This window comes from Mustela lutreola, chromosome 16, assembly GCF_030435805.1.
Source record: "Mustela lutreola isolate mMusLut2 chromosome 16, mMusLut2.pri, whole genome shotgun sequence".
NCBI classification, from domain to species: domain Eukaryota; kingdom Metazoa; phylum Chordata; class Mammalia; order Carnivora; family Mustelidae; genus Mustela; species Mustela lutreola.
The window spans coordinates 59,038,079-59,059,798 of record NC_081305.1 but is presented as its reverse complement, the minus strand read 5'-3'; the positions used below and the strand labels follow the sequence as shown (position 1 = coordinate 59,059,798).

The 21,720-nt window shown below is 51.2% G+C and overlaps 1 protein-coding gene across 1 annotated transcript; it reads right to left on the bottom strand.

The window, feature by feature from the left end:
* Nucleotides 1-360: 360 nt before the first annotated feature.
* On the bottom strand, nt 361-14,480 carry CEACAM20 (CEA cell adhesion molecule 20). Its single transcript, XM_059151248.1, is given in 10 exon segments — nt 361-517; nt 1,810-1,845; nt 3,274-3,388; nt 5,832-6,110; nt 8,955-9,216; nt 11,110-11,361; nt 11,363-11,457; nt 11,867-12,103; nt 12,700-12,780; nt 14,432-14,480. Coding segments are annotated over 10 exon segments (1,563 nt in total).
* Nucleotides 14,481-21,720: the final 7,240 nt, after the last annotated feature.

Here is a 21,720-nt window from a genome sequence, read left to right as displayed (position 1 = left end):
CCTGCTCAGCGGGGAGTCTGCTTCTCCCTCTCCCTCTGCCTGATGCTCCCCCTCTTCCTCTCATGCTCTCGCTCTCTTTTTTCTCTCTCTCTCAAATAAATAAAATATTTTAAAAAATAATACATGGAAAAATCATAGTGGAAAGGAATGAAAAGGAAAAGAATGGAGTGAAATAAGCGGGCGTGGAAAGGAGAGGAATGACACGGAACATCGGATTAGAACCGAATGGGAAAGAGGAGCAAGAGAAGGCGTCTAAGGAGAGGGAAAGAGCGGAAAGGCAAGTGACAAAAAATTAATACGACAAAGGGCAACTGGGAATTCAGAATGGCCGTCTGGGAACAAAGCTGGAGTGCTGCGGGATCAGGCATGAGGAGACGGAGTCGAGTGCAGCTCCTGCAAGGAGATGGAAGGGAAGGAGGCGGCCTGAAAACGAGAAGCTAAAGGGGACAGAAAGCAGCCTGGGCTGCTGGAAGGGAGCAGGACAGGACAGAAGGACCGGAGCATGGACTGACGGTCCCTGGAGGGGAGCGGAGAAGGGCCGGAAGAGGAAAGAGTGGATGGGAACGGGAAACGGCGGGTGCGACGCGCAGAAGACGGAGACCGAACAGGGAGGGTGTGTTCTGGTCTTCCCCAAAGCTGTTTGGATAGCTGGTAGAAATGACCTAGTTTCTTCCCCACCTGCACCCCTTCTGGCGCACAGGTGGCGGCAGGAGGTCTATTAGGCATTAAACCCTGTGACTTCACTCTATGGAATCTGCGGACTGAGATCTGGACTCCGTGGAGAATTACTGCTCTGCCGCCTGCCCATCCCTCTGATCCCGTCGGGAAGTTACTCTGAAGGAAACTCTACGTAAACAGTACGGAGGCAGCTGCTGTGTCTTCCGGTCTGCGTGCCTTCTCAATTTAGGGGACACACTCCTGCCCCTCCTCCACCTTCTAATAGGTGGGGTGGAAATAAATGTGATAGAAACACGGAACGGAGTAAAATCAAGTGGACTGGAAAGAAACAGAATGAAATGAAGCAGAACGTGGTAGGATAGAATGAATGGGATGGAACCGAAAAATAACGAAGGGAAAACTCTCTTGAAGAGAGTTTATCCTACAGACTTTTCAGCAGGGAGGAAGAGGCAGGATGGTGACCGCTGTCCCATCTGTCTGAAGATACAGGGTGGCATAAAATCACCTCATACTTTGACTCTATATTTCCTTTTGGGAGAGTGGGGACCGATGGATCCACAGCAACTTTGGGCAGGGGTTTTCTGGGGCTGTGGGAATAGTTCCTGGGGGGTCTGATGGTAGATCCTTCTGCAGGGGAATGGAGAGGTCAGTTAGGAACCACGAGGACAGACTGCCTTAAAATCACAGTGGCTAGAAAGTGCCAGCCTGCATTCTTCAGCGACCCCAGAGAGGAATAGTTTTCACCAAGTCCTTACAAAGAATCAGAAGTGGATGTAAGTTTAGGACCCAGGGCCCTTCCCCTGATCTAGATCTAGAACTCTGTCTTTTCACCTGGCTCCCTTTACAACCTCTACTCCCAAACTGCTTCACACCCCAGTGCCTGCTAGCTAGTGCCACCTTGTCTGCAATCCAATTCAGAGCCCTGGAGGGAAAAGGAACCCAGTAGGAGCCAGAGACCTAGAATCTGGCCCCGCTGCGTCCGAGGCCTCGGGCCACTTTCTCTCCATCCCTGGCCTTGCAATGCACAATGAAGAGTCTACAGGGTGGTTTCTCAGACTTGTCAAACACAACATTCTCAATCGTATTTCCGCAGCAGCTTTTTAAAATCACACTCAGCAGATCCCATGTTACCTCATAAAACTGCTCTGGGGGTTCTGGGGGTAGTACCTGGGGGAAAAGAAAGTAGTGAAGAGGTCAAGGGTTTGGGATGGGGACCAGTCCCAGAAATTCTCAGGAACAGCTTTGGCCTCAGAGGCAGGTACATCCCTCCTGATTCTCAGAGGAGTTCAGGCTAGGCATTGTCATAGTGAAGGGCAAGAAGACAAGAAGAGATGGGAAGCCAGGGAAGACCTTGGGATCCCCAGAGAAGGCAGGGGAGGAGATGCATAAAGACTTAAGCCAGCCCTAGGTATCAGGAGAATACACCTCACTCCCCAACCCAAGAGGTGGGACTGGAACAGCCCTCCTGGCCTGGGGAAGGACCAGATGGTCAGGGGAGCAGGGAGGGTCCCTCTGGAGCACTGCTTACCTTTTTGACTCCAACCTGTCGTTCAGGTTCAGTTAAGTTGGCATACATGGGCCTCGGCCAGTCTAGAGAAAGGGAATGCCAACCTGGGTCTGGAGATGGGAAGAGATGTGAAGGAAGGGGTTGTTTCTCCACGTCACTCCTATCCCCAGAAAGGTAGTGGCAGAAACCTTCCTTCCGTCCTCCCCAGGGCTCCCCAGCACAGCTCCAGTGAACTTGACCAGGAAATCTAATTCTGGGTTAGATAAGGCTCTTTGAGGAGGTGGCCGAGGATGGAAATCTAAGACCTAGCCCTAGTGGGCCTCTGGAGCATGGGTTTATCCTTTCTTCTTCCCGGGCGTGGATCTCCTTTCTGTGAAACTGAGCTGGATTGGACAGTCTCTTCCATTTCAGGGGGGAGGGCTTCCTTCCGGAATCCCAGCCCAGAGATGTCAAAGATGTTTCATTTTGCTTTTAGTCAGCTCCCATGCATCAGTAGAGGGTGCGTGAAGCACCGTGCTGAGGTGGGTTATAAGGCTGACTCTAGGTTCAGCAGGGATGAATGTTGTGACTGGTTCTCTCTGCCTACAGCAATCAACTGGGAAAGTTTTCTGAAAGTGAAAAGGAGAGAATATCCTATTTTTTTGCTGTGGCTGTTGGAACAGGGGAGACCTCCTCAGGGTTCTTGGCTCCAATCTCATCCATGATCACTAGTGGCAAAGCTGGGAGCAGAGGCCCAGACTCCTGGTACCAGCCCCTTCCCCAGACCCCGCTGCTGCCCTGAGCATCAATGATGAAGTCACTTACTAGAACAGTACACTGCACAGGGCCCCTCTGCAGAGGTGGGTGTTGCTCCCTTCTCGATGGGGTCCTCCGCTTTTTTGCTTGAGAACCTGAAGCCCCAAATCCCCCATTCTTTTGCCTCCAGTCCTTGCCATCTTCACAGGCCCTACCCGTATCCCACATCCATCCTTGGGCAATGTCCCAACCCCCCTGAGTTCCCCAGTTGCTACAGACACAGCTCAGCACCATGGTCAGCAACACTTTGGGCCGCAGGCCACATTCCCTAACCCGTTCATTCCCAGCATTACCATCTGGCGTTTCTGTTGCAGAGGAAATAGCCCAGCCCTGTGGATAGGGAAATGAGAGTCAGGATCGCAAGGGGAATGCCAGCAATGACTCTTGCAGACAGGGAAGACCTGGGACCTGGGCAAGGAGAAAGAATCAGGACCCTGGTCTGACACACCCTCTTGCCTGCCCTTGTCCTCATTCCCAAGCTGTGGCTTTGTCTCCACTGTCACTTGATAAACAGGTGTTTTCCAGTCACTGGGAGGCAGCATTTTGTGGTATTAATAGCATCATTTCTGGAGTCAAATGTCCTATTCACATCTCCGCTGTGTGACCTTGACCAAGCTGCTTAACCTCTCTGTGCCTCAGCTGTCTCCTCTGCAGAACAGGGATAATAGTGTCAGTGTTTGGTAAAAAAGACTCAACAGAAGAGTATTCATGTTCAAAATATGGAATGTTCAACATGCCCCAGATAAGACAATATTTAGACCATGAAAAGTGATCAGTAAATGTTGGTGGGATGACAATACTGCTTGGGATAATGGGTCAAATACAGCTTTCAGAGGAAAGGGTTTTGAAAACCAGAAAGCTGGCTCCCCCCCTTTCCCCCTCCTTTTTCTTTTTTCTTTTAAAGATTTTATTTATTTATTTGACAGACAGAGATCACAAGTAGGCAGAGAGGCAGGCAGAGAGAGAGAGAGAGAGAGAGAGAGACAGAAGCAGGCTCCCTGCTGAGCAAAGAGCCTGATGCGGGACCTGATCCCAGGACTCTGGGATCATGACCCAAGCCAAAGGCAGTGGCTTAACCCACTGAGCCACCCAGGCACACTCCCCCTCCTTTTTCATACCTGAGTCACCTTTGACTCTCTGGGGCCCTGGGACCACGGGCAAGTGACATCCCCTTCTGAGTCCCATTTCCTTATCTGCAAAGTGATGAGGCCCAGTAATGATGCGAAGGGGAAATGAGGTGGTGACTGGATGCCGGACACACCACGGGTGATTGATTAATAAATGGCAGCTGTAATCATTAACGTGGGCCTGTGTTTGCCCTTCCAGCTTCTGCCCAAAAGCCTTCCCCAAGGGGTGAAGTCCAGCCACAGGGATTAGGAAGGCAGCCGTGAGGATGGGGGGGGTGGGGGAGAGGAAGGGGCTCTCTGCTTTGGCGGGGCAGGAGGGGGTCTCCAGGGGGCCTCGGCGGTTCTTAGTTTCACTCTCTGAGCCTTTCTTTCTGTGTCAAACAAGCATAGCCATTCATAACCCTCTAGGCTTCGAGGGGATTAAGGGAGCTCCCACGTGGGAATAAGAGCGCCGCGCCGGACACAGTCAGTACTCAGTAAGAGGCCGCGACATGGTCTGACGATGGTGAGAGATGCTGTCCTCCACCAGGCTCTAGGCTCCAAGAGCCCTTCCTACGTGACCTTGTTCAAATCCTGCAACAGTCCCGTGACCATCAACCATACTCACTGCTTCCTCCTCTGAGCCTCAGTTTCTCCATTCATCAAAGGGTCTTCACAAGACCAGAGGGTTGTTTTGAAGATTCAGTAAGGTAGTTTGGGGATGGTGCATAGGGTCCTCCTCTCGGTGACAACTGAGAACCTGACTCCTGAGGTGGCCAGCCTGGTTTCAAACCCTAGGATGGGTCTCAGGCTCTCCTACACAGTGGAGGTGCCCACAGGCCTACCTCAGAACTGGCTGGCAGGGGGCACCCACGAAGGGCTTGCTGATACTGTGTATGGAAAGGCTTGTTTCAGGCATGTGGTTTAGGCTCAATAAAGAATAATTTTATTTGTTTAACAAACGCAATATGCCAGGAAGTGCCATAAAAACCTTACCAATGTTGGTTAATATTGAATGACCCTCTGATATAAGCACAGTTGTTATGTTTATTTTACCCACAAGGAATCAGAGGTTCAGAGAGGTTAAGCAGCATGCCCAAGGTCACACAGCCAATAAGCATTAGAGCTGGGATACAAAACTCTGACACTGTGTTGCCCTCTCAAGAACTCAAGATAAAAATACAGGTACTCGCTGCTAATCACACCCAGCTGTTATTAATACAATTCCTATAATTAGGGGCATGGGGGGGAGGGCTCAGTGAGTTGAGCCTCTGCCTTCGGCTCAGGTCATGATCTCAGGGTCCTGGGATCGAGCCCCGCATTGGGCTCTGTGCTCAGTGGGGAGCCTGCTTCTCCCTCTCTCTCTGCCTGCCTTTCTGCCTACTTGTGATCTCTCTCTCTGTCAAATAAATAAATTTTAAAAAAAAAATAAAATCTATATAATTCCTATAATTAATATAATTCCTACCAGTTCACTCCTTCATTCATTGGCTATCTCCCTGACTCATTGTCCTTCTAAACAACTCTGGAAGATAACGCATCACAACCCCCATTTCCAGGTAGGAAAACTGAGGCTCGGAGCAGCCTGGAGGGTTTTCCAGGGCCCACAGCCGGGAAGGAGAGGTTCTGGGTCCCGAGCATTAGAGGCTGGGCTTTGGCAGCTCCAGACTGGGAACCTGGCCCATGTTACACTGTTGTTACACTAGAAGATGGCGTGGTGGGGAGGGGGGCATGGACGCACTCACCTGCCACTCTGACCAGGATGGAGGCAGAGCGGGCCAGGTGTGTCACCGGGTTGGAGGCTGTGCAGTTGTAGATGCCCTCGTATTCCCAGGTTAGGGCCTCGATGATTAGCTGCTTCCCCACTTACACAGCGGTGGTGTGCTCAAGGGTCCAGTGAAACTTAGCGCCCGGCTGGGACTCTGCCTGACGCTGCAGGGTCAGGCTGGAGTTGAGCTCTGCCTGGATAGTGCTGACCGCCCCAGACAGTGCCCTGCTGGTGATGTCCACTCGATCTGGGCCATCTGTGTGCAAAGCCAAATATCCCCTGCCGGGGAGTTTTCCTGTTCTGCCCACTCTGCTTCCGCGCTGGAAGCTAGACCCCTCCCCTTGCCCCCACTTCTCGATTCTAACAGAATTCTAGGCTGTAGCCTGGAGAACGAAGTCTCTTCTAACTGCCATTGAAAGGAGTCTCAGCAAGATGTTCCCTTTCCCTCCTTAGCTGCCAAGCAGGCAGCCTGTAGTCCACCACATGGAAGGGAGAAACCCAGCGCAAAACATCCAAATAAAAAACAAACCCCCAGCTCTTGCAAAAGCGAGCGCTCACCAAGGAGCCTCGCAGCGCATCCAGGCTTCCCAGATTGTTGTGTCCCAAGAGCATAGCCCCACACTTGCAAAAACTTTATCATTCTGGTGGACTTTCTTACTGATGAGCAAATGGCCCTGTTGCAATATTAAAATCTCCATCCTTCTATTCTCCGAAGTAGAGATTCCTGCGGAGTTCCTTCCTGAAGCCGGAAGGAGATCATTGGCACTTGGCCCTCCTCCCATGCACGTGAAGGAAACAAATGAAATGGTCGTTGAGTTTCTCATGCAAACTAAGAGTTGAGTCTTTGTCTTACTTAAGTCAACGTGAACTACTGCAGAGAAGGATGCGAGGAGTTTCTAGTTGGGACACTCCGGAAGAGGAGGAAATCCTGTCTTCATCCCTCCTCGTTTCCTTGGACATTCTCCCCATCTGAACCCCATGGCCACCAGGATCCCTCAGGGTCTTCCCATCCTGGTGTCAAATCCTCCACACAACAGCCAGAGGGCTCCCTAAGTACAAACTTGACACTATCCCTTCCCTGCTTAGAACCCTCCATGGCTCCCCAGTGCCTTCAAGGCCAAGGCCATGGCTGACCAGCTCATTCACAATCCAGACCCCTCTGGCCCTACTTCTCCCCTCTCCACACCTCTCCTCTCTCAATTCAGAAATAAGATCCTTCTCGGATGTTCCATCTTTATCATGTTTCCTCTTAAGTAAGAGCCTTCACACATTCTCTTCCTTCTCTGGAATGCTCTTCCAGGAGTCTGCTCCACATAGCGACTTACTCGTCCTCTGGATCTCATGGTGGACACCACCTCTCACAGTGAGCCTTCCCACATGCCCCAGACCGGTGGGGCCTCCTTGGGTTCCCCAAATCCTGCCGTCCCATGGCAGTCCTCTTGACACTACTTTTCTTGGCCTGATTATCGACCTCCCCACCCCAGGTAGGCTGGGAGCTCCAACAGTCACAGCTGTTACTCGGCAAGCACCCCACATTTGCTCAGCAGAGAGGGAGAACAGAAGAGCAGTTTTGGGCTTCATGACCGAAGTGGGAAGGGGAGAAGAGAGCAGCAGTGTATGGAAGCCCCCCCTCCACGTGCCCCGGTACCTAACACGTATCCATGCGGAGTATATATACATGTAACACGTATACATGCGGACCCTACTTTCTCTCCCTGCAGGTGCCTCTTCTCCGCTTCAGCTCATGGCCACTACACCGTTTGAAGAGCTCAGGCAAAAATCCTTGCAGTCGGGGGCGCCTGGGTGGCTCAGTGGGTTAAAGCCTCTGCTTTCGGCTCAGGTCATGATGCCAGGGTCCTGGGATCGAGCCCCACATCGGGCTCTCTGCTCAGCAGGGAGCCTGCTTCCTCTTCTCTCTCTGCTTGCCTCTCTGCCTACTTGTGATCTCTGTCTGTCAAATAAATAAATAAAATATTAAAAAAAAAAAATCCTTGCAGTCAGTGCCTTTCTCTTTCCACTGGTGTCAATAGCAGCAAATCCTGAGTTCTAGATTCAAAATGCATCCATGGTCCCGTGGTCCGACCCCTTCTCATTCCCCTGACGGACAACTGTGGCCACCCTGAGAAGGCGCCTTGCAGACTTCTGACAGCCCGAGTTTCAATAACCAAGTGCCCAGGCCCTGAAATCCACTGCCGGCCCTCTCATGGGCTGCACCTGACCTGTACCTGAAGGTGTTAGGGAAAATGAGGCAGGCCCCTTCCTGGGAGATTCGGGGCTCCCAGACAGCCTTGATGGTGTTCCTCAGACTGCATGGTGGTCTCCACACTTCCATCCAACCTTCTCTCCCTCCCCCTCCCCTGCTTGCTCAGGGCGGGACAAGGCCCCCTCCCTACATTTCTGCAGGGAGCATTCCTTGCATGGGTCACCACTTTAATCCGACCTTGGGGTCTGTCTCTCCAAGGACCCAAACAAACACAACACCTTCTCAACCTCCTCCCTCTCCACTGCTTCCACCCCATAGACAAGGGCCCAGGATACCCTGTGAAAACCTAAGTCTGAACCTCTCCTCCCTCCACTCAGAGCCTCTTGTTGCTTCCAGGCCCTCGCCATGGTTCACGGGGCCCTGCAGGATCTGCCCCCTCTCCTGTTCTGTCCTCCCCCTAATTCTGTCCGGTTGCCTTGGCCTCCTTGGGTTCCTGTGCCCACTGCACACTGCCCACCTCGCATGCTGCTCCCTCCCCCGGCACTGTCTTCCCTTAGCTGCCCACAGCGTCCTGCTGTCCTGCGTGAGTACCACCTCCTCAGGGAGGCCTCCCCTGACTGCCCCACCTGACTAAGACGGCAACACCCGCCCCTCCCAGCTTCCCCTGGCCCTCTTGCTGCCTCGTGGTTCTGCTCACCTGCCTCTCCCTCGCTTAGCTGTTCAGGGCGTGTCTTCCAACTAGAATGTAAGCCCCACAAAGAAAGATGCCCCGCCTGTGCCCAGACACGGCTGGCACAGAGCAGGGATTCAATAACTGTGGAAGGAATGGTTAGAAGGAACAACTGAAGGGAGGGAGGGAGGGAGCGAGGAGGACGAGGTCCAGCCTGCGTGACTCGCAGCCGATGGTGAGCGTGAGGGGCTCCCTTCGCTCCTGGCTGCCCCGGCTCCAGACCTCGCACCCATAGGGGCCCGTGTCGTCTCGCTGGAGGCCGTGGATGACCAGGCTCTGGTTGCCGGCACAGCATCAGGTGCTCGCTCGGCCGAGGGCCTGGCCCCTCAGGAACCACAGGACTGCAGTCACCTTGCGGGAGGTCTGGCAGGTCAGCGTCACGGAGCTGGCATTTTCCACGGGAGACAGGCTTGAGGACACAATGTGAGGCTTGGGCAGCATTTCTGGAAACACAGAGAGACATAGGGTGGGGGTCAGGGACCCTTCCAGGTGTAAAGTTTTTCCGGCGAGATAAACACAACACGGGGCAAAGTAGGTGCGAGGCAAGATTTATTGAAAATGCTCTCCGGCGAAGTTTCAGGGCTCAGGAGAAGGGGAGCCAGGAAAGTTGCTCCGGGAGGAGGTGGGCCCCCTCGGGCGAGGCTCCTCGACTCTGGAAAGCAGAGTGGTGGAAGTCGGGAGAAGGGGGCTTTTAAGCAGCCTCGAGGGGAGTTCAGGGGTCTTTTGGCAAGTTTCCCTTATTTGGATATTTTGCCTGCTAGTCGGGGTCCCATTGGTCCACTGGAGCCCCGGGGCAGGGGGTCTCAGATTCCTGCTTGGGTCTTTGTTCTCCTGTCCAAGCTCAGGTTTTGTGGCGGGGACTTTCGCCATCTTAAGTAGCCCTTTCTTTCTGCCCACCCAACACCAGGCACATGCCATAGGGCTTTCCAGGGATGTGTGTGTATGTGTTGTGGGTGGGGGGTGTGTGTTCTTTGCCTATGACTATATTATACGGGAGGTACGAGTGTGTACTGTGTGACTATGTGAGAATGTTATGGGTTTTGTGGGTATGGTGTGTGGTATGTGGACATGTCGTGTGTGTAAGTTTGTGTCTGTTGTATGTGTGTGTTGTGTATGTATGTTCTGTGACTATGAGGTATTGTACATATTCACTCTGTGAGTGTGTTGTGTGTGTATATATTTTCTGCCCGGGAGTGTATGTTGTATGTGGTATTGTGTATGTTAACGCATGTGAATTGTATGATGTTCTGTATGCTTTGTGTATGACTACGTTGTGTGCGTAGTATGTATAAACTATGTATGTATGTATATGTATGTATAGTATGTGTAATGTGTGTCAGTTGTGTACATGTGCTGAGGGCACTGAATGTACAATATGTAGTGTATTTCCTGCGTTGTATGTGAAGACGGTGAGTGACTGTAATGTGTGTGTTGTATGTTCTATATTGTGTGTATACATGATTGACATGAGAGTGTGTTGTGTGTTTGCAGTATTGTTGGTTGTGTACATGTTCTGTGTGAGGTATGGATGTCTGTGTTTTATGTAAGTATATCCTGTGTGTAGCAGATGGGTTGTGTGTATGTGTGAGTGTATTGCTTGTACATGTTGGGGGCTGGTGTGAACCCTGTGAGCACATGACGCAGGTCTATGCTGTGATATGTACTGTGTGTTATATGCATCTGTTGCGTGCATGTTGGGTTTTGTTTGTTTGTTTGTTTTTAAAGATTTTATTTATTTATTTGACAGAGATCACAAGTAGGCAGAGAGGCAGGCAGAAGCGGGGGTGGGGAGTTGGGGGAGAAGCAGGCTCCCCGCTGAGCAGGGAGCCCGATGTGGGACTCGATCCTAGGACCCTGGGATCATCACCTGAGCTGAAGGCAGTGACTTAACCCGCTGAGCCACCCAGGCGCCCCTGTTGCGTGCATGTTGTGTGTGCTTTGCATGTATGTTGTCAATTGGTAGTGTTGTGTGTACTCACTGTGTGTGAATTACATGTGTCTTGTGTGTGTTGTGCATGTATGTGAGTGTGCTGTGCATATGTGGTCATTATTTGTGTGCTGAGATGTGTGAATACTGCGTGTTTGTTATACATAGAGAATCAGCCCCTGCAGTGACTTTCAGAGAATCGAAGAATGGACACAACCCACAGACAGCCAACAGGGTCTTGTGGAAGATGGGCCAAGCCTGGAGCCAGGTCCTTTCCCGTGGTCAGAGCCCCCTTCTGCCACCAGCCACGCAGGAAATCCCCACTCTTCTGAGTCCTCCCCAACCTCTGGGATATTGGGGTAGCTCTGCTTCCCAGAGGAGCAAAGGAGAGGAACAGGAAAAAGAGACTCACAAGGACTCGGACTTGGAAGAGCAGCCATGCAGAGCAGGTGGGTGGCACTGTTGGACACCAGGCACCTGTATATGCCTTTGTGTTCCATGGACACAGCCTGGATGGTGGCCGTTCTCTTGGAAGAAGATGGGGTGGAATTATTGTGGAAAAACCAGGAATAGTCAGGAGGTGGGTGAGAGGGTGTTTCCACAGAGAAGGTCCCAGTGGAGCCCTCTGTCACCTCAACCCCCCCCCCTGCTGGATACACCAGAATCCACCTTGATCTCGAATGGGTCAGGACCATCCGGGAGGACAAGAACGACCGTAGCAGGAGTGATCTCATCAGCAATGGCTCTCTTAGACCTCAGGAATCAATAAATACTACTATTTCTCTTCTCTCCACCCAAGCTCTGGGTCAGTTACAAAGGAGGTGCCGGAGTCTAATGGAAATGAAACGTCGGCCTGATCCCTGGGTGAAGCGGGATTGTAGGACACATCTAAAGCGTGCCAGCAAATGCTCTTTCCTTGCCCCTACCCAGACAAGATTTTGTAGCAAACATCTGAAGGGTAAGGAACTAAGTTTTAGATCTCTTAACCTGGATGTTCACAGTAGACTCCAAGCAGATACATCAGTTAGCAACATGTCTGGAGTTCAAGGGTAGACAAGTCCACATTTGATGGTATCTGGAGCTGTGAGACTGAATGAAATCACTGAGATAGGGGGTGTCCTTGAGGGCTGGGGAGAATGGAAAGGGACTCACAGTGCACAGTCAGGAGGACAGGATCACTGCTCTGGGCCTGGTGGAAACCCTGAGCTTGGTATCTGTAAGGCGCGTAGTCCTCCCACTGCATGGGCAGGATGGTGAGGGTCTTGCAGTCTGTGGACAGCCCCATGCGCTCATGGAACATGAGGGGGAGATTGCTGGATAACCAGCGGATGGTAACGTTGGCATCCTTGGTGTCTCAGTAGAGGGTCACCTCTTCTCTCTGTTCTCCCTCTCTGAGAAAGGGAGAGGAGGCAGAGGCATAGACCCAGACGGAGGAGGACCAGACAAAACGTAGCCACAGAGGGACCCAGAGAGACTGGACTGGAATTGCCAAAAGACAAACGAGGTCAAGGCCTAGACTCAGATGCTAGATCTACTGCTCATTTTAAGTGCGATCACGGGCGACTTACTTCCCCTCTCTGAGCCTCATTAAAGGGGGCTGTAGGAATAAAGCAGAAGGATCTGGGATACGACAGTGGGTCCATTAACACCAGCTGTAAGGAGAACCACGCTTGTAACTGGGATGCCGGCCCGATCCCACTGCCCACTTCTAAGCCGCCCTTCCCCAGCACAACCATGCCAGGCACAGTCCACCCCTCCCCCCTGCCCTGAGTACGATAGATCTGACCGGTTGTTGTCAGACCCTGGCTGGGCCAATCAGATTTGTCCTGTTGGGATTTGGGGCACAGAATCCTGATGGGTGCTTTAGGTATGAAGACAGGGATCAGAATGATAGCCTTGTTTTCTCTGCCCACGTCTCTGAATCTGCCATTGAGTCTGGGGCGCCCAGGGCGTCCAGGACGTAGATGGAACAACGTCCTTCTCACCTTGGGTGATGGCCAGTGGGTCGGCACCGGTGGTGAACTGGGCTGCAGCTGGCAGACTCCACATGGTCAAAAGCGAGGCTGGTGGGGAAGAGAGAAGAGACATTCAGAAAAGGTGTCTTGGGAGTGTCCGGTTATGGTCTTCCTAGAGGAAGGTCTAGGTCATGGACATGGCACTTCACCCCGAGAGGCCTGACTCCTAGCCACTACTGACTGACCGTGTGACTTGTGGCGTGTTTTTAATCTTCTTGAGTCTCAATTTGTCCAGCTGCAGAATGGACATAACGTCACCTGCAGCCCAGGGTTGTGTGTTGTGGTAATCATCACCAGCGCGCTGTAATGGGGCCGCCCAGGGTCACTGTGCTCCTCCCCTCAGCCCAATTCATTGAGCCAGGTTTCTCTCTCCAGCCCTCCCTGGACCCCACGCTGGCCCGAGGCCTGCCCTATTCCCTGCTCAGTCAGTGGTTAAGGGCATGGGACCTTAGGATATATGGAAAAACTACTGGGTCTACGATCATGGGCAAGAGGCTCTCTTTGTGAGCCCCAATTTCTTCAAGAGCAAAATGGGGAGAACTTAGTTCATCAGGTGTTGGGAGGTTTGATGAGCTATCAGATGGATGTGCTTAACACAGTTCAGAGTAAGTGCTCAGTCACTATTATTACAATCATTTCCATTTTTGTATTTTCTGCCTGTAATATTGCTAGAGGTTAAGTCCACAGGCTCAAAGCCTGACTGCCTGCCTGTGAATCCCAGCTTTGTCTTTTTTTTTTTTTTTTTTTTTTTGGCAAGTCATGTCCCCTCTGTAAGTCTCAGTTTCCCCATCTGTAAAATGGAGTACTAATAGTTTCCATTTCGTACTATTGTGAGGATAAAAGAAATATTATCAGTGAAAGCATGAACAGTGGGTCTCATCACCCATCTGCAACACACCTTCCTCTGCAGACAGCTGGCCTCTTCCCCCCAGGCTTATCCCCACAGGGTCCTGCCTTCTGTGCACAGGAGGAACCGAACTCCCAGCCCCTCAGGGGACTCCGGAGCCCCCGGAGCCTGCCAGGTCAGTCGGGGGAAGGGCCCATCTCAGGGCCACACAGCAAAGCAGGGCTGAGTTTTGCACACCACACACTGCAAAATCATTTCTTTGCCTCCAACATGCTTTACCTATCCCTTATCAAAATAGTCTAGTTTCTTCCTTTTGCCTCCAAGAGTCTAAGCATCAGTGTCACATCCACTCCCGTCCTGACTGAGGTGTGACCTGCCCACTTGGGGCCTGCATATCCTCCCTCTGCCCGTCTTCTCCTGTCTGAGGGCCATGTTCCAGCTCTTTCCCTACCTCTCGCTCTGGGTCTGTCTCTAAAACTCCCCTGAATCTATTTCTCTGTGTGTTTGTACACTGGTCTTGCTGTCTCTGTCTGTCCTCTGTCTCCCTCTCTCCTATATGTCCCTCCCTGTTCTTCCCTCTGCTACAGTTTCTCCTGTCATATTCACATTCTGCCTCTCTGTCCCCTAGTTCTCTTTAGGTCTCTGGTTCTGTGGTTCTGACTCCATATCTTCCTGTCTGTATGTCATTATCTCTGGTCTCTCTCTACCTTTGCCAATCTCTTTTGTATTTATCTATATTTCTCTGTGTGTGTGTGTGTGTTTCTAGTTCTCTGTGTCTCTTTTGTGCACGTGCAAGCGTGCGTGCACGCACACACACACACCGTTCCCAGGGCCCTCTGAAGGGAGGATATATGGAAAGCAGGATTCCCGCCCACTGGTGGCCCCATAAGTCAGCAAGCCCCATGGGTCCCGGCACCTGCCCCGTGTGCTCCGGCTTGCACAGGCAGGCGCTGTCTTCAATCCACCTGCACGCCTCCAGCATCCTCTGCTTCCCCTGTGCCCTGTGGCAACCTCACTGTGATGACAGTGGCTCTCGGGACAGACATGGGTGGTGGCCCCGCAGGGAGGAACTTTGGACCCACCCCCCGACACCCCCAGGGCTCTCTTTCCTTCCTCTGTGCACACAGAGAACAAGAACCCCAGAAATTCTGGGTTTCCACCAAAGTGGAAAAGGAGAAAGAAATCCCTGACTTTTGGCCCTGAGTCCCCTTGAGAACAATGTCACCCTCCTCCTCAGCCCCCGTCCCCATCGAGGGGAGCAATCGAGGGAGAGGGGGTGCCAGGGAGGGACAACTGGAGAACATCAGAGTTAAGGAGACCAGGGACCGAGGTAATGATAACCAATAGTAATGATAACAAACTAATAACGGCAGCTCCTGTTGACAGCGTAATACAATCAGGCTTGGTACCAAGGTCACCATGAGCAGCCTGGAAATATTAAGTGAGCTGAAATGATACTGGTCATGAAGAAAAAGCAAGAAGTGCAGAGCGAGCTGGGTTGGCAGAACCCCAGGGGTTGCCTGACCCCACCTGGGGAGAGGGGGAACGGAGGGCTTCCTGGAGGAGCAGACATCTGAGCTGAGACCCGTGGACTCAATAAAGATTCAATATAGGAGAGTTGCTTCTTTTTTTTTTTTTTTTTAAATTCTCTATGGGCAAGACAAGCTAAGCTGTTGGTCTTTGGTCTTGGTCTTGGTCTAGGAGCACCTAGACCAAGAAGATCGAATGGAATCAACCAGTTAGAGAACAACTATTAACAACCATCAACCCATGTATCCATTCACTCTGTCACTCATTAACAGATATTCCCTGGGCTCCTCTTCTGTGCTGATCCCTGTGCTGAGTAGTGTTGGGGACACAGTAGTGACCAAGACATCCCTAGCCCTGCCAGCACGAGCTCACAGAACTGTCCCCAGTCAGTGCCAAGCCAGCAGGCACAGGGCTGAGCTGGGGGAGCCCAGAGGAGGCACCTGGCCCAGCTGGAGGTCAGGGAGGACTTCCTGGAGGAGAGGACATTGAGCCAGAGACCTGGAAGATGCAGGAGAGGGTCAGACGAGAGCCTGGTGGGCAGAGGGGGCAGCATGCAGGAGACTGCAGAGTCTGAGGTCTAGAGGGAAGTTCAGGCGCCAGAATAGAGGAAGTGAGAGGGGGGTGGTTCCAGGTGAAGCTGAGAAGACTCGAAAATGATTACCGAGGGCAAGAGAGGCACCTTGGCATCAGGAGGAGGAGACGTCGGTCCCCCAGCTGCCCCAGCTTGCTGCCCGCCTGGGTCTCCTTCATGCCACAGGCAGTATCCAAGTGTCCACTCCAGGGATGCAGGCGGCCGAGCAAACTGGCTCTGGAGCTGAACCGCAGGGATGCAGGTGCTGGTCCCTCCACCTGCCAGTCGCGTGGCCCTGGGCATGTCACTCCGCCCCCTTGTGACTGCTTTCCTCCACTCTAACACGGGGTGAGAATGGCTTTGGCTCTTCCGAGGGTCTGTGGCTGTGACTGGGAGGCGGTGGCGGAGTTCACGCCCCAGCTGAGATTGGGTGGGAATGTGAAAGCCCGTGAGCCTCCTGGTCCCATCTCCAGACCTGGACAAACAAGACGTCGGTGAGAACGAGCTGATTTGATGCTGGGAAGGTGCCCAGCACAGAGTAAGCATTCAGTACATTCGGTGCAGTACATGCAACTCTCCACTAGGTGTTGTGACTGTGGTGAGAGCAGCTCTGGGGAGCAAGTGTGCGCTCACTCAGTCACTCAACACACATGTCCCGAGCACCTCCTGTGTCTGCTCTAGGTGCTCCGGATGAAATGGACAGAAAACCCAGTTCCAGGGCGGAGAGAGACAATAAACAATGAGCATGATAAACAGGTAAGTTATGTGGAATATCAAGAAGTGATACAAGCTACAGAAAAATGAAGTCAGGCGCCTGGGTGACTCAGGAGGTTAAGCGTCTGCCTTCTGCCCAGGTCACAATCCCAGGTCCAGGGACCCAGCCTGCTGAGCAGGGAGCCTGCTTCTCTCTCTGCCTCTGCCCCTCCCCCCCATATGCGTGCGCGCGCGCTCTCTCTCTCTCTCATAAATAAAATCTTTATTTAAAAAAGACAAATGAAAAGTCAAGTAGGTTAGAGGGGATCATCTCCGTCTTGTAGTTAAGAACACCAAAGCTCAGGGAAGGGAGATGACTTGCCTGTGTTCACAGGGCCTATCGGGCCATAGATTCTGGTCTGCCTGGCTCTTAACCTCCATCTGTCCTGCCTTCCAAGGTCCTAATGTGGCTTCTGGCTAACCCCAGCCTCATTTCCTCTGAACACCCAGATGGATCAACGCCTGTGGCCACATCAGCCCACCACACTCCCACAGTCCGTGGCTCCCTGTGCCGGGCGCACCTTGCATCCAGGCATCTATCCATCCTGCCCTTCCCGGGATTTCTGGGTCTTCTGACCGTGCACCCACGCCTCAGCTGGGCTTCCCTCCTGATTCCTCTGCTCAGTCCCGCTCCCATCCCAAGGTTCTCCCTTCTCCCTGACCTCCGCTCCCCCCAAGAGGAGAGAGCCACCCCTGGAGTGGACTTCCCAAATCTGCCCCTTCACACAGGAGGGGAGTTTTCTCTTCCAAATTCCCCTCCCCACCCTCCCCAGGGCAGGGTCTGTGTTCTCCTGCCCCGACAAGAAAGAGGAACTTCCTGGGCTCCTCCCTGCGGTACAACTCTCGCTTTGTTTCTGACAGGTGAAAATAAACCCAGGGCCCTCCTGCCCCCACACCGTCACCTGCCAGCCTCCTGCTCAAGGCTCAAGGCTGTGTCTTCCAGGCGTGGCCTCGACGGACTGCCCTCCCAACCCATACTGCCTCCCTATCACTGCCCCCCTCCCGCGCCCAGTTCACTCAGCAAAGATTTACCTGGCCCTACTATGTGCCAGGTACTGTTTTAAATGCTTAGAGCACACCAGTAAAGGAAACAGATCACCTTTTATGCAAGGATAGGCAGAGGCAGAGGGAACAGACAATGCACAGGACATGTGATTAAATAACCGAATCTCGTATGACGTTAGAAAGTGCTGCTGATATGAGGGCTCAGGGCAAGGGGTCAGCATGCTGGACAGACATGCCAGACGGAAGACAACCCTGGGAGACTCACCTGGCCTCAAGCAACAACTCGAAGGAAGTAATGAGGTGAATCAAGCCTGTGTCTGGAGGCTCCTGGGAATTTATTCACTTCGGAAAAAACGGAGGCAGGGTCCCAAAGAGCCATTCCCTGCTTCCTGTATCTAAACACTGTGTGGGTCACTGGTCGGGGTGGAGGGGGTGCTCAGTCTGCAAAGTGTCTGCCTCGGCTCAGGTCATGATCTCAGGGTCCTGAGATCGAGCCCCATGTGCACCTTGCTCAGTGTGGATTCTGCTTCTTTAGGCTCACTATCAGATAAATAAATAACTGCATGAGTTCCCTATTGCTGCCATAACAGATCATAACAAGTCACCACAAACTCGGCTGTTTAAAACAACATAAATTCATTATGTCACAGTTCTGCAGGTCGGAAGTCCAGGCTGGTTCTGCAAGTTTTACCGCTGACATCAAGGTATCCCTCTGGCTGGGCCCCTTGTGAGGGGGAAGAATCCACTCATGAGATCACTCCGGGTATGGGCAAAACCCAGTTTCCTGGAGCTAAGACTGAGGTCCCTGTTCCCTTGCTGGTGATGCAGCTAGGGGCCACCCTTGGCTCCTGAGGTCTCCCACCAGTCCTAGCACCAAGGCTCTGCATTGGAGGGCCGCACAGGACAATTCTCTCTCATGCCTGGAATCTCTCTGGCTTCTTTTCCTGCCATGTCTCTCTACTGCTCTCAGCTGGAACAAGTTCTCTGCTTTGAAGGACTGTGTTGTTTGACTGGGCCCAGCTGGATAATCAAGGCTTCCTGCCTATCTTGTATGTAACCCTAATTACATCTGCAAAGTTCCTCTTGCTATGGAAAGCAACATATCCACACATTTGTAACATATTCACAGATCGGGGTGTGTGCTTCTAGTCTGCTTATCACTGTGATGTGGTGTGAGGGCCGGATATCTAGAGCTGAGGCAGCCATCTTGAGGCTATGAGGTAGAATTCTGGGGAGGATATTCAATAAACTCAGGGTGGAGGAATGGACAGAAGGATTTCACTGAACCATGAAATAAGCCTGGGGCACCTTGTAAAGTAACAATTATGGGTTTTGCAGCTGAATGCCTCCCACATGATACCCTGTTCCGTCACCACTGGAAATGTTTATTTGAATTACTTACCTTGGGATTAGAACCCTGATCTTTTAGAAACTTAAGAGTTTATAGGGCTTTTGTCCTTTGTCTTAAAGGATAGTAAAACTTGTAAAACTCACTTTTGAGAAGGAATCTACTTAATCTTATTACTCCACTTAAAAAGAGATTTCTGTCTAGTTCCCTTCTGTATAGATAAACTGAGTCTCAGAGGGGAAAGTGAAGTTTTTCTCCAGGGTCATAGAGCTGAGTCCTCTTGGAGCCACTGGGAAACTCGATTTTGTATCATTGACTTATTGGACCCATGATGCAGGAAACGCAGGAGAAGTATAAATGAGAAGGGAAAGGATCTCTTATACAAGGGCCCAGGTGATACAATCCCAATATCTCAAAGATAAGATGGAGAAAATCCATAACTGAGAACCTCTACACACATACACACTCACACACACACACACACACACACACACACATCAACCTGCACCAGTAGGACCACTATACCATACTTGTTGCCATGACTGTAAATTTCTAGGACAACAGAGAAAACAGACAAAAGATTAGCCCATAGACACTTAGATATTTTATTGAGCTCACGGGGCCCACAGGCATCATAGGAATGGACACATCACTTCTCAGCCACAGTTCAAAGGAGGAAACTTTCCCAGAAGTGTCTCTAGCTGAGATATATTCACCCCTGGCCACCAGGATAACTCAGCAGCACCCTCCCAGTCTTACCCCTTTCTTCACCATAACAATCTGTACCTCTGAATCGTGACCTCTAGAACCTGGGCACCACCAATTAGATAGCAAAATGCTTCAGATCTTCCTTATAGCCTGTTGCCTACAGGATGCTTTAAGTTCACCTTATGATCATGCATCAACAATTTTGTAAGTTACCTGGCTCCTATCCAACAACAGGGAAGAAGAGTTCCCGGTCTTCCATAATTAAGCCAGCCAATGAAACTCCATCTGGGGGAGGTGGTGGGCACAGGGAAGCATGGGTGAGGGAGAGGGAGAGCTCTGTCGTGGGAAATCAAGAGTCTCCCAGGAATGGTGGGATGTTAGAGACAAAAGGATGACATGAGGACATTGGCCAAAGGTGCCAAAGACCATGTTCATACTCCTGTATGTCCTTTGAGAGAGGGGACTGAAGCCTGGAATTTCTATTTGGACCGTGAATTTTTAAATGCAATTCCACTCTGGAACTGAGCCACACAAGCCATGTTTTCTATGGGGCAACCCACGGTATGGAAGGGGGTGATCTTCATCCTAACAAGTCTTGATTGGTGGAATAAAGGTTATGGAGGTAGTCTATTAACCCACATGGTAAGTCCTACACATCGTGAAAACCTCTAATGCTTTTTTTAAAAACCAAAGTGATCGGGGAATGATTGCAATCCTCTATTTAACTATGCAAATAACCCCAAATCTGCTGAAATAGCTGACCTCTACAATTCAGTTTCTCCTCTGGGCTTGGGAAGGATTTGGCACCTCCAGGCAGGGTCTTGAAGCCTGTTATAATGTGGACGACAGCTCCACCTCCTCGAAAAATAAGAAGCCTTAAAGGAAATTATTGGCCAGAAGTAAGAAACATTACACAAAACTCTGATGAAGTCCCAAAAGTTTAGTTTTGCTTTTGTTTCCCTTGCTTCAGGAGACATGTCTAGAAAGAAGTCGCTACCTGTTTCATCTTTCACATTTAGATGCATATCTGGAATTGAAAATTTTGTGTGCAGTGAGGTAGAGATGCAAATCGGTTTTTTTCATATAGAGACTAGTTAATCAGTATCATTTATTAATAAAATCCTTGCCCTCACTGCAGAAAGAGAGGGAAAGAAGGAAAGGAAAAGGAAAAGGAAAAAGAAAAAGAAACAAAATGAAACTTTGGTCAGCCCTACGCACAGAAGGAGCTTTCTGTCTGACTCCCACAATTCAGAAATGCTTCAGCCTCCTCCAGGTGTGGGACAGACGCCCGATTCCTCAGTCAGGGTCAGCAGGCCCCTCTCCCTCCAATTTCTTTCCTTCTCTCCAAAATTCAGACATCTGGACAACCTCCTGGATGCCCTCCCTACCATAACTCACCTCCAACACCCCATCAGTCACCGAATCCTGTGGGTTCCACGTTTTCATGAACTCTGTTCTCTGTCCCTTTCTCTCTATCCCACTGCCTCACCTTGACGACATGGCCTGTGAAACTCACCTGAGAAACTGTGCCAGCCTCTAGTCTCTGGACTCTGCATCTCCAATCTGCCCATCACAATCCTGGCTACCTTCCCCAATCCTAGCTAGGAATTAGGGCCCCTCCCTTCTAAAGAGAGAGACTCCAAGACCAGCTGACACTAAAAGAAGTCTGAGATGCCCCAACTCTTTCCCAATAAACCCACAGGGTGAACAGGAAACTCCTGATCTAGAAATAAGAGAAACCTCTTTCTAGTAAGTTCTTTTTATTTTTTATTTTTTTAAAATATTTTATTTATTTATTTGACAGACAGAGATCACAAGTAGGCAGAGAGACAGGCAGAGGGAGAGGGAGAAGCAGGCTCCCCACCGAGTGCAGAGCCGGATGTCGAGCTCGATGTCAGGCTGGATCCCGGGACTCTGGGATCATGACCTGAGCCAAAGGCAGAGGCTTTAACCCACTGAGCCACCCAGGAGCCCCTCTTCCTGGTAAATTCTAATCCTCCCCGGTATATGTCTGTCAACTGCACGCCACAAAGAAGACAGAGGCCTAAAACCTGACATGGTTTCTTCTAGATTTTATGTAATTATGGCCTTTTTTTTTTTTTTACATTTTTTACTGAAGTATAGTTGATACACAATGTTATAGTTGATACACAACGTAAACGTATCTTTAAGAGATCAAAGTGGTGTGACACTTAGAGGTGAGTATTTCTGGAAATTTGAAAACACTGA